At 44.2% G+C, this 13178-nt stretch overlaps 1 protein-coding gene and 1 long non-coding RNA gene across 2 annotated transcripts in view; one reads left to right on the top strand and one right to left on the bottom strand.

The window, feature by feature from the left end:
- Positions 1 to 2028, bottom strand: part of CUL3 (cullin 3) — an 88884-nt gene extending 86856 nt beyond the window's left edge. Inside the window, exon 1 of the mRNA XM_026006349.2 lies at positions 1825 to 2028. Within this exon, the coding sequence (XP_025862134.2) occupies positions 1825 to 1890 (66 nt within the window). The 5' untranslated portion in view covers positions 1891 to 2028. The remainder of the gene's footprint in view (positions 1 to 1824) is intronic.
- An 820-nt stretch (positions 2029 to 2848) lies between these two features.
- The window catches only part of LOC112925536 (uncharacterized), a 69663-nt gene continuing 59333 nt past the window's right edge, over positions 2849 to 13178 (top strand). Inside the window, exon 1 of the long non-coding RNA XR_011994138.1 lies at positions 2849 to 3101. This is a non-coding gene — a long non-coding RNA (uncharacterized lncRNA). The remainder of the gene's footprint in view (positions 3102 to 13178) is intronic.

The following is a 13178-nucleotide window of genomic DNA, read 5'->3' as shown; positions in this document are numbered from 1 at the left end:
GACAGAAAAGATCCAAATTAGCTCACAATCATTAACACAACTAAAAAAAAAAAAAAATCAGTTTCAGGATTATGTGCTAACCTATCATATACTATACTCTTTTGCCAAAGAAATCATGAAATTCTTTCCTGCCTCTCGCAATAATAAATACAACATCCAGAAAGAAGGGATCTTTAGTCTTCAAGCTGTATTGACTTACTCCAAGCTCCTAGAACAGTGCCTGGCACACAGTACTCAGTCTTCATTAAACGAATGAGGGAATGAAGACCAGGTAGGAAGAGGTAAACCTAAATGGACGAAAAAGCTAATCACGCTTAAAGGTACAACTGGTTAATCGCAATATTAACAAAAGTGAGTTCATGTCAAATGTGAGCTATGCTGCATTATAGTAGTAAGTTTGAATTAGAAGAACTCAGACTTCAAGAACAGCAAATTTTTCCTAGAAAACTTGTTATACAGAAAACTATTTAAAACTCTTAATAATTCGAAATCCTGCTAGACATGTTCCCAACTGCTTTAGTAGCAAAACTAACATTACTCAAAAATTCTTAAGCCCAGCTCACTTCACTGTTGAGAGAAAACATGCTGACAGACTTCATTAGTCCTCTTCTGGATTAGTGTCTTCCCTCACTGCAAATCACACTTCAGAAAAAAGCAAGCCTTACCACAGTGAATACAAACCCCATCTTCCCCCCCCTTCCCAAAATATGACGTGTGCAGGATTCTAAGACATTCAAGATCTTTCCCCAGTTTTACTGTTTAAAAAAAAAAAAACGAAAAAAAAAACCTTCCGTTCGACGGCTGGTTTGCCTATCTTGACATATACCTGCTACTGTAGCGACGTGAGGCAAGAGCGTCCAGTTTCTGTTACAACAGTACACTTTAATTGCTTGCCATGGGCTATCTGAATCAGGTATGGCATCCAAAGTCACACTCTCTACACTAAAAAATGCCAGCGTATGACTCAACGTAACGCTAAAAAAGAAAGTTTCTAAACAGAACAGGCTTTGCTGTCGCTGAAACCCACAGCGTAGAGCAACTCGGGGCAGTGACGACCCCCTCCTGTTGGGCTTCCACGGCTAGGATCTGGAGAGGCCATTGTCCAGCGTGTTTTCTGTGGCTTCCCCCGGACCCTCCTACAAGTGGCGAGGCCAATTCCTGCACAAGAAGAGTTTGTAAAGTGCTTTTGGACGCCTGTGGACGAAAGAGGCTATAAATACAGCTGATGAGGTTAGGTTCGTGCGTTACTACCGAGCACTGCAAGGAGCCACGGTCGGTCACTGCGTCGGGGGGCGGGTAGGCGGGCGGCCAGCCCCGTCCTGAGGAGGCAGAGGACAGTCCCCTCCACCCCCCGAGGTCTGGAGGTCTGGCGGGCCACGTTTTAGGCCGGGTTATTTTTGAGACCGCACGTGAAAAGTTACACACACGCCCCCCACACACGGAAGACTTCCACGGTCCCCGTCCCCGTCCCCGTCCCCGCAGGTGTGCTGGTCCCGGGGAGCCGGCAGGCAGGGGAGCACCGGGGGCCGGGCCTACACCCCAGGAACGTGGGAAGGGGCCGGCCCAGGGGCCCCCGCCGCAGCCGGCAGCCGACGCCCGCCGGCGGCCCCGCGGCTCCCGGGCGGGTGCGCGGCGCCGGCCTGAGGCGCCGGGGCCCCCGAGCCGCCCGCCCCGTGGCCGGGAAGGCTCGCGCCCCGCGGCCGGCGGCGTGGGGGAGGGGAGGCCGGGCCTGCGGCCTGTTGGGGGAGTTCAGCCCGGGCCTCGCGTGCGGCTCTCCGCCGGGCCCCCCGGCCCCGGGGTCCCAGGCGCCGAGGAGAGACTCACCGGAAAGGCCCGGATCCGCATCTTGGTGTCCTTCCGGCTGCCCGTGCCTTTGCTCAGATTCGACATGGTGCTCGTCCCCTCCCCGGCGGCGGCTTCGGGTCGCTCTCCGAGGCGCCGGTGTCACATTTAAGGCGGGCGGGCCGGCGAGGGGCTGCGCTGGGGGGCGGCGGCGGCGGCGGCGGCGGCGGCGGCGCGGCCCCCGGGCTGGGCTGGGGAGCGGGCCGGCCCCTGGGCGGCCGCGGCGGCTCGGGCTCCGGCGGCTCGGGCTCGGGCTCGGGCTCGGGCTCGGGCTCGGGCTCGGGCTCGGGCTGGCGCTGGGCTGGGCTGGGGGGGCTGCGCTGGCGCGGCGCCTCCGCGGGGTCCCCCTCACGCCCGGCTCGGCTCCCTTTATCGCGCTCCTCCGCGATGGCGGCGGCGGCGGCGACGGACAAACATCTCACTGCGCAGGCCGAACGTCCTCCTCCTCCTTCTCCTCCTCCGCCTCGACGAGACGAGATCCGGCCCAGAGGGTGGAGGGGGGAGGAGGGAGGGAGGAGAGCCGGAGAGTGGAGAGATCGGGGGGAGGGGGTGGGAGGACGGGAGGGGGAGGCGGGCGGCCGCGGCGGCGGGGCGGGGACGCCGAGATCTCGCGAGACGAGGGCGAGCGCGCTGCCCCGGGCGGGGCGGGGCGAAGCCTGAGAGCGGGAGGGGTCCACGGGAGGGGAGGAGGGGAACGGGGAGTTGGGGGAAGTGGGCGTGGCCAGCGGGGCGGGGAGGTTGGGTAAGGGGCGGGGCTGAAGGCGGGAGGAGAAAGCTGCCTTTTTGAAAGGGGAGCGTCGGAGCCGCGGAGGTGGTTGCTGATTGGTGGAGCGCGGCGCGGGGGTGGGCGGGGTCCCGGTCACGTGGACGGAGGGGGCGGGGCGAGCCTGAGAGCCGGAGCGGGACGGTAGTGGGCTGGGCGGGGTTGGGCCGCGCCGCGCTGCGGGGGGGGTTGGGCCGGGGGCGGGAGGAGCGGAGGGGGCAGGTGGTGGACTGCGGTCTCAGAACTGGTTCCTGCGCGAGTTTCTAGGGCATGTGAGCTAGGGAGGGGGTGTCTGAGTGGAAGCCAGAAAGTTCAGGGAAGAGTTTGTGCAGGGGTCCCCTGCGGCCGGGGTGCTGCCTTACGAGGGCTCCGACAGGACTGAGGGGCCGTTCCTCTAGCCCGCGGAGGTCCCAGGGCCTCTTCCTGGGGGACCCCAGGACTCCAGAGCGTTGAAACCTCTTTCTCATCCTTGAAATAAAATGACAACTCCCTTCAGGTAGTATTTCGGCCAGTGGTGGTGAATAGAGCGGTAGGATGATAGGAACCTGCCCTTGACCCGCCGAATCATTCCTACCTTGACCAAGAGTATTGTCGATTTCGGAAGCCGAAATTATTGTCTTTGATCCCAGGTGGTTGTAATTTGGGAAGTCGTTTTCGTCATTGCAGTCAAAAGGGTCTAGTTGGATTCATCCGTTTTGCTCTTTATCTTTTCATTGATGGTGAATTTTGCTTCCTAACTTACCTCTTTGCCGAATTGGTGTTCTATTTGGACTTCTGACACTGCAAAGAATTATGGGAGTTCCCACTAAAATTTATAATCTCCTTTTAGGTGAGATCCTATTGTTGGGATGGGCACCTAACATGTGGAGACTGAGGTTTTAATAGTTTACTTATTGTGATGCTTTTCAATACCTTTTTAATTTGTTTTTATTTTTTTTTAATTTTTTTCGATACCTTTTTGAAAGCAAGGATGTTAATACTTTTTTTTACAGCATTTGAAAGCTGCGGTTTTATACTCTTTAAGTCAACAGAAATATACTTTGTTGTGTAATTTGCCCTAAGTTAACTTAATCGTGATGGCTAAATTTAGGGATGTTGTGCTTTCATCCCCTATTTTGTTGAATGCCCCTTTGTAAATGTATTTTTCTTGCTTTGTTTTCTGGTATTTGCTAATGAAAACTTGAGTTTAAGAAATAAGGATAGTGCTTGAAGCCATATCCCTGTAAATACTGAAGCTAAAAATAGGTCATCAAGAACTGGGTTGATAAGATTGGGAAGGGCTCTGATTTAATATAAGATGGTAGGAGTCTTGGATAGGAGGGTATAATCTATATGCAGATTGGACCTTCATTTCCATAATCATTAGGATATAATAACGACGGATGTTTTTCTATTGGTTGCACTGCCTGTGGCCCAATTTCTTTGGATAGAAGACCATAAGTTCTAGAGCCAGCTCTGTCAGTTTACTAGCTGTATTTTGCATCTTTGTGGGAAAGAGTCTTCATCTGTAAAATGGGGGGAAAAGTAGTATTTCCTTCTTGGGCTACTATGAAATTTAGATGATTAACAGATTTTTAAAAGCCCTGAGAGCAGCGCTCAGCACAGAGTAAGCCACTCAATACCTCTTAGCTATTGTTATCCTGGGTAATTAAGACCAAGGGCCTGCTATCTTCCTTCATTCAATTTTTTTTTTTTTTTGAAAAATACTTGTATGCTTTTAAAATAAATCTTGTTTTAAAACTAAGCTGGTCTCCAACACTTGGATTTCACAAGCCAATAAAATACTCCTCGAAAAGCTGGGGAACTAATATAGGGTTGACGACTTTATTTTGGCAAGTGAGGGCATTAGAAAGGAATAACTAGCATAGACTAGCCTCATTATCTTATATATATATTTTTACTATAGAAACAAGAGAAGGTAATTTTTGAATAAAGGCCAGTTCTTTAAATTCATTAATTTTGCCTTACGAAGAATAATATAGTTAGCTTATTTTTCTTATTTCATCGTGAACCTGAGAAAATATCATGGGCCAGCATTTAGGAACCTTCTGAATTAAAGCATATTTCCACGTAATTGTGAATCATATAATAACTTTTTAAATTTACAGTATTTGTTTTGTGAACCCAGACTTTTTTCACACGCCTGTTTTGTTCAAGCAAAATTTGGCTGCATCTTCAAAGAATCACCGTCAGTTGCATCTTTTGTTAGGCTTTTAACCACAACAGACCAAGAAAAACTCTTCAAAATGAATTTGCCACTGACATTAAGAAATCTACTAACTTATTTGTTCATTTATGAATTCATTTATTCAAGATCTGTTTATTTACGGCTGCTATATGTCATTCACTAGGGTGAATAAGACAGACGAGACCTGCCATCACTGAGTATATAGTCCTTTTCACATCTCAAAATTTGGAAACCACAGACCCAAGTTGGATTTGGCAACAACTTCCTATACACTGCAGTCCAGAAATCAGAGATTTTCCTTCCTAGAAAATCAGCAATCTCAAAACATATATGAAACATTCTCAAAAGCATGGGCTATCCTTCTGTACTGGGTGGTATTCCTTGACTTGCAAGGAAGCAAAGTAGCAAATGAATTTTCAAAATACTAGTTTTTCTGCCAACTGCCACCTGATCTAGCAAAGAAAGCAGTGCTGAAATAGGAACTCACTAGACGCTGCATGCCTGCCGGTTGGTATTCTTACTTATGCTGACCATGTCCTGACACAGGAGAACAGTGGCCCCATTTCCATTTATTTGTATGGAACACGTGCAGTCAGAGAAGCCAGGAGGCTGGGTAGGCCAGTGCCTTCTCTACATCCCAATCTAAAATGGACAGCACAGGCTGTGAGAAGCCAGCGAAAGAGAATAGCTTCTTCTTGACCATGAGTTTCTAGGTATCCAGGATACCAACCCACTTTAATCACTGTTTCAGACCTGATTTGATTGTGTAGATACTGGTTATTAAAACAGCTGACAGCCTACCAATTCAATTAGAAAGACCTGTTCGATGGTTTTGACTGGACAAAGACTGTTAGGGAAACGTATGTTTTTCAGATTGGAAGGAAAAGATTTATAGATATTATCACTTCTTTGAAAATAAAGGCTAGATCTTCTACTTTCTTTCTTGTTTCCAGTAGGTGACCAGTAAGTATTGTAGGTCATTAGATTTGCATGTGTTTAGATTAGTAGCATTCATATGTGTCTTATAAGAGGACATGTTATAGGACCATCCCATTGAGAGTATAACCACAGACACTTACATATGATTTTCATGTACCTATGTACTTTTTCTACTGTGTCCTTACTATTTTCCATACATATATATGCACACATATATATATACATTATCAAAGCAAGAAGTATATAAGATGTGAGAGCATATGAGAAAAGTTACATCTTGTATTAAAGAAAAAAAATTTTAAGATTTTATTTATTTATTCATGAGAGACACACACAAAGAGAGGCAGAGACATAGGCAGAGGAAGAAGCAGGCTCCATGCAGGGAGTCCGATGCGGGACTTGATCCCAGGACTCCAGGATCATGCCCCGGGCCGAAGGCAGGCACCAAACCGCTGAGCCACCCAGGCATCCTTAAAGAAAAATCTTAAATGTCTGTTATATCATAAAAACTCATCTCCATTTTTCATCACATTGTCATGCTAAATAAAGTCATCTCACTGGCAGCTTTGGAAGCTTTGTAGTTAGCCTGGACAGTGTTCTGTCTTCTACATTTATCACGAAAGTTAATATTTTGGAATAAAAATACCTATACAGCTAACTGAATTTAACAGAATATAAATTCTCTATTTAAAATTATAGGTATTTCATGCAATCTTGTAATTTTATTTTGAGGAAAAAGAATTTATTTTGAGGAAAAAGAATTTCCTCTTACCGATAGCAGTAACTGTGTCAAGAAACCTCTAGGGGACAATTATGAATATGTATTGCTTTCCTTCATGATGAATGAAGTATATGTTGAATTTTATAACTCATCAGCTCTTCTTTGTGAAGTAAGTTAATTTTGGAGTTGAGATAAAGCACGGTTCCAAAAAGCTATGAAAGTAAATAGTTTACATTTTATGCTAGATATAGTAATTGTGTGAATTATAAATACAACAGTCAACAGTCAGCAAATGTAATAAAATAGCATTATCTTCAAACTTGTTCAATAAGCTATTTATCTTTAGTTCATAGTTAAATGGTATTCTTTACTGTATCTTGAACTAGTAAAAAGCAAAATCTGGCAGAGGTGAAGAATAAACTTTAAGAGACTAAAAAACAAGAAAAAAATTATTTGGGACAATTTCTAGCTGTATATTAATATAATTAAGTCCTAAAGAGAGGTTGATTTGAAGCTATTGGTTTCTGAATCTTCTAGTTTTTGAATGGCTGGTTATTGGGCAGAAGACCCATTGAATGGGTAGTTTTGAGAAAGGGGCAACATGGACACCTTTTTAAAATGAAACCAGCAACTTAAATCTAATCCAGTTGAAAACTGTTTTTTTTTTTTTTAAGATTGTATTTATTCATGAGAGACACAGAGAGAGAAAGCACAGACATAGACAGAGGGAGAAGCAGGCTCCCTGCAGGGAACCTGATGCGGAACTCGATCCCAGGACCCCAGGATCAGGCCCTGAGCCGAAGGAAGACGCTCAACCACTGAGCCACCCAGGCATCCCTGGTTGAAAATCTTTTAAAGCATTTTCATTTATGAGACCTTTAGAAGTAGTACTTCTCTACTACTGAAATCCTTGTTGAGGAGTGCCTGTCTTTCCACGAACCTTTATCTTTTGGGAAAAAGTTGCTTTAGGTACTTGGATTGTGAAGACACTTTCACATTTTTAAAATAAATTATTGTTAATTGCATTTGTCCTTTTTCAAGGGGGGATGCGCTTTTATTACCACCCTGATTTCTTGCTTTAAAGGATTCATCCAGGGATCCCTGGGTGGCGCAGCGGTTTGGCGCCTGCCTTTGGCCCAGGGCGCGATCCTGGAGACCCGGGATCGAATCCCACGTCGGGCTCTCGGTGCATGGAGCCTGCTTCTCCCTCTGCCTGTGTCGCTGCCTCTCTCTCTCTCTCTCTCTCTCTCTCTCTCTCTCTCTATGACTATCATGAATAAATAAATAAAATCTTTAAAAAAAAATAAATTAAAAAAAAAATAAAGGATTCATCCATTGGGGATGGGCTTAGTGGGTGCTGGTGTTCACTTCCTACTACAGTAGCCACTCCTCCCTACTTCCTAGCTTAGCCTGTGAATGTGTAATGTAGACCCCAGGCAATGAGACCCTCTCTCCCAGCAACTCTTGAGTAGGTGACCTTAGGACACAGGGACAGTTGGTGAGCATGTGGACAATGGCAGTGGGTGGCGTAGTCTCTTCTTCCTGAATGACTAGCTGTCATTCAGCATGACCTGCTCTTCAGCTTTCCAGCGGGCCCATGGTTCCTGTTTGTTCTCCAACCCTGGTCTTCCCATCTTCCCTCATTTCTTTATTATCATTATTATGCATTTTTTAATGTAAGTATAGTTGACACACAACATTATGTTAGTTCCAAGTGTACAATGTAGTGATTCAACAAGTCTACACATTATGCTGTGCTCCATACAAGTGTGCTATCATCTGTCACTATACAATGCAATTTCAATATCATTGACCATAGTCCATAAGCTGTACCTTTTATCCCCATGACTTACTCATTCCACAACTGAAAGCCTGTATTTCCCACACCCCTTCACCCACTTTGCCCATCCCTTGCCATCCTCCCCTCTGGCCACCATCAGTTTGTTCTCTGTATTCATGGGTCTGTTTCTGCTTTTTGTTTATTCATTTGCCTTTTTTTTTTTTTTTTACCACCTTCCCTCATTTCTGTGCAAACATGCCTTCCCCAAATTCCATTTTTTCTTAAAATAGTCAAAATTTGTTTCCGTTGTGTAGCAGTCAGGGTCCTGACAGGAAACAGATGGCTCCCTCAAACAGGGAAATTGAGGCGAGGTTAATTCAGGGACTATTTACAGAAGTGCAGGCAGAGTTAGGGAGTGATAGGGATGATGAAGCACCTCAGGACTAGTAGCAGTCAAGAACCTTGCAGCACTTCTAGGCCATCAGAATTGGAGAGAGAATTCTCTCTGTAGTTGTGGTATGGGACTGCCTAACAAGCTGAGGCTTAGGGGAGGACCCAAGGTAGGCAAAGTAAGGAGACAGCCAAGAGAGAAAATACCCTAGCCTCACTCCCCTCTTTCCCCTGGACTTCTGGCTGGTGGCTTCCATTGGATGAATTTAACCAGAAGCCAGAAGGCAAGGGAGCCCATTGATGGAGCCCATAAAGGTCAATCTTCCCAGACACAAAACTGAATAAAGAAGGGTGGAGAATAGATCTGGAGAGACAAACAAGGAATGTCCATGTAGAGTGCTTGCAAACAGACTTTTGGTTGATGAAGTAAAGTAGACCTGTACATTAATTTTTTGAAATCCCCTCATATAGTTGTAGAATGTGTGCAATGTAGGAAGTTTACTTGTTGAGGAAATAAATGGAGGCTGATATCCAAAGCAGGTGTCCTGGCAAGTGCTGTCATTACCTGATGGAAAGCGCACCTGTTTCCTTGATCAAAGTTGCCAACTGCCCTCTAAGTTGTGAAGGAATGGGGTTGGATTTCTCTGGGTGGTAGCCAAGGCTCTTTGGCCTTTTCTAATTCACATGAAAACCATCATATACACTAGCAGTGTCTGTGCATTGCCAATATTTTAAACTGTGAAATAATACAGCTCCATAGGTAGCTGATTCCAGTGCCAGCTCTGAAATCAAACTACCTGGATTCTAATTCGAGTTCTAGAGTGAATCATTTATTCTCATCAGTAAAATTAGGTGAATAGTAGTGCCAACTTCATGAGGCTAGTGTGACAATCAAATTAAATAATGTAGATAAAGTACTTTGTATAACTCCAGCCACATAGTTTGAATCCAAGAAATATTAGTGATTATTTTATGGTTAATTGCTAATACCATTTTCAAAAAATATTTATTTATTTGAGATAGAGCATGAGTGGAGGAGCAGAGGGAGAAAGAATACCAAGCAGACATAGGGCTGAGCACGGATCCCGATATGGGGCTTGATCTCATGACCCCTAGATCATGACCTGAGCTCAAACCAAGGGCTGACGCTCAGCCGACTGTGCCATCCAGGCACCCCGCTAATACCATTTTTGACTCTTTAGGTTTGATAAATGTCAAACAAGTGTTTACTAGTTTCTGCATTCACGCAGTCACCACAACACTCAGTTTGCTCCATCTAATTTCCAGTGCCCAGACCCATGGCCCCCTTACATGGCTACTTCCCTATCATCTGTACTGGTACAGGTACTTCCGTCCTCTCAATTATGTCATTTTCCAGTCTGCATTCATCTTACCTGCAACTTTTGCTTTTATAGGGCCAATTCACTAGATTTCTCTTCTCTGTGGAGGAAGTTCCTGAGTCATCTATCCTCATAGACTGAGGAGCAGCAAGCCCCCTATAAACAAATGAAATGAAGCAGCAATGATGGGAATTCTGCTTTGGCTTTCAAATTAGGTCAACATCTCCAACAAGCTTTAAATTACTAAGACACCCTCTCTATACTTTGATATTTGATTTCACCACAACTCTAGGATGAAAACTTTCAATCTATTATGCTTATTTTAAGGTTTAATAAGGGACTTTGAAAAATAAACACACAAAGCAATGGATCCTATCATTTCTCATGATCTTTCTTACACTGCCTTCTTTCTTACTAAAATACACAAATGCTAAACTTTGAATATATAAATAACATATGGTTCAATTTTTCATTTTGCCTCTGCATTCCCTTTCCCACTGCCATGTTGCTTTTGTCATATACAAGAGGACAGCTAAGTTGAGCCTTACATCATGACGGTAACTGAAAAATAAACACATGGCAAATTAAATTCATCATTAAGATTTTGATCAATGTATGATGCTATATTAGCTGAAAAATTTTTGTCTACTGATAAGAAGGCAGTTCTTTCCAGAATTGTATCCAGACTTTTAGAAGCCAAAGAAATGGTCCACAAGTCTCTTATTGGATCAACTCATTCACCCTCAGCTTTTGGTGAATTAACACAAATAGCACCTAAAATGACACTAACCAGTGATATACGACAGCAAGTGACTGTGGGAAGGAATAGGGAAGGATTACACATTAACTGATTATAACAACATCACTTTTTAAAACAAGCCAGCAGGGAACCCTGGGTGGCACAGCGGTTTAGCGCCTGCCTTTGGCCCAGGGCGTGATCCTGGAGACCCGGGATCGAATCCCACATCAGGCTCCCGGTGCATGGAGCCTGCTTCTCCCTCTGCCTATGTCTCTGCCTCTCTCTCTCTCTATCATAAATAAATAAAAATTTAAAAAATTAAAAAAAAATAAAACAAGCCAGCAGACCCTCCTCTATATCAATACCTGGCATGTAGTTTGAACCCAAAGAAGATTAGCAGTTATCAGATGGTTATATCAAAGCAATCAAGTAGATGAGCATCTGAGGAAATCTATGAAATTAGATGACTATTAACAACTAAAATTATTCATAAAAATAGTGCATCTGAATTAGCTAAATTATTTTTTGCTTCCAGTAACAGAAAACCTAACTCATTGGCATATGCAGTAATCGAATCGAATCTATTATCTCATGTGAAAGCAGTCCAGAATTAGTATGGGTTCCAGGCATGGTCCACCAGGGCTCTGGCCCAGCTCTGTGGCAATTCTCATGGTCCTGCCCTAGGACGGCGAAAGCAGTGGGAGCCCATTATGAGTATTGCTTCACCAGACACAGCAAAGTCCAGACTAGAAGAGAAGAGAGACTATCTCTTCTTTAGGGCTTTGTGTTACCAGCTAGGAAACTATTCCCAGAAGCAACTCAGGAGACTCTCTCATGGCTCGCTGGCCAAGACTAAGTTATATGTCTTTTTTAACCCACACAGTGGCAAGGGCAAATGGGCGGAGTTTATACTAATCACTGGGGTAGAATAGATCTTGAGAGTCTACTACTACCACCTGTTAGTACAGAGCACTTTCATTTATCTCTGAAGAGACTTTATATGGGAATTAATGCGTTTGAGAAGTATGGTGGGAAGTGTGTGTGTGTGTCTGTGTGAATAATAGGGTGTTTTGTTAATGAAGGGAGCATGATCTCAGTCCCCAAAACACACTGAAAGAATATTTCTTAAATGTAATAAGGAGATCAAAGAGAAGAATGAAGGACCCACAGAAAGGTACAGTTTGTTTCAAAAAGATAGCAGAGACATGCACATTTACATAGACACCTACACCCTCCTTTCTGGTAGTGTTAGCTTCTCTTTCAGAGGTGCTGGAGATAACTTATTCTTTGCTCCCTGCTTTCATGAGATCTCGAGACAAGGGTATCTATAGCAGATGAGGACAAGGTGGTTGCTCATATAAGGCAATTTGACAGGTGATGAAGAGACCCCTCGACCCTCCAAATTCTCCCCTCTAAAAGCAAAATGAAACAAGCCAAATGCACGAAAACAGAGACTAAACTAGCCATCTGCTTAAGTGAGCAAGGTAGTAAGATACGAGATAGGTTGTGAGAAGCACTGTGCTGTCTCTCTGAACCGAGTAACACTCCACTTTTAGGCCCAAAGTCAACAGTTGCACTACCAAATAAAGCATTATGTCTTTTCAGATGTAAATGCTGTGGGAAGAAGACTACAGTAAGCCTCCAACACCTTAGCATTAATTATTACATCATAGAAACTAAGTGTACCTGGAGACAAGCAAATTCCCTAGATAGGCAGGATCTTTAAAAAGGGGAAAGCAACTTCTTTACCATTTTGCCTGTATTCCCAGCAATACATGGGTTTCTATGTAAAGCACATGGGAAGATAATGTGATCAATGGAATCACATACAGGCCCTATTTGAGCCAACTGATGGGCATCAAATTAAAACTCTCAGGAGAGGAGTCTGTGTCCTCCTGGGAGCTCCTCTTCTGCTAGTCTACTTTGTGAGAGGGATCCTGAGATTCTTTTTTTCACTGCCTGTTTGTGAACAAGAGATTGGCTCCTCTCCACATTCCAATGGAAGTTAATAAAGACATCTCTTAAGAATGAACTATGACCTTGGGTTCATTTTAGCCCCTCCTCAAGGAAATGAGTGGATATGTGAGAACTTTGTATTGGGATTTTTAGCTCAAATGTTACTACTTGATGCGGAAATGTTTGTTGATCATTCTGGAATATTTCAAACTCATGATCCCATCTTCACTGATTGATAGTAAAGGTGTATGTGTCTCCCAAAGATGTAAAAAGCTGGTTTAACAAGGAGACTTCTCTTTGGGAACAGGAGTTCATACTTTAGGTCAGATCTATTCTTAATTTATTACCCTCCACCCCTTTTTTTACATTCACTAAGTTCCTAAAAGTAAAAAAAAATTCTAAAGTACATTTTCTGGGAGTTCTTATTTGGTTACACTTTTGCAAAGGAAAGGAGGGCTAATGCTAAACATTTACTACATGTATGCCTGTTTCACTACTCAATTTTTCTCACTTTGTTTTC

This window comes from Vulpes vulpes, chromosome 9 (genome assembly GCF_048418805.1).
Source record: "Vulpes vulpes isolate BD-2025 chromosome 9, VulVul3, whole genome shotgun sequence".
In the NCBI taxonomy this organism is placed as follows: domain Eukaryota; kingdom Metazoa; phylum Chordata; class Mammalia; order Carnivora; family Canidae; genus Vulpes; species Vulpes vulpes.
The sequence above is the reverse complement of the archived record's forward strand: the minus strand, read 5'-3'. Positions and strand labels throughout refer to the sequence as shown.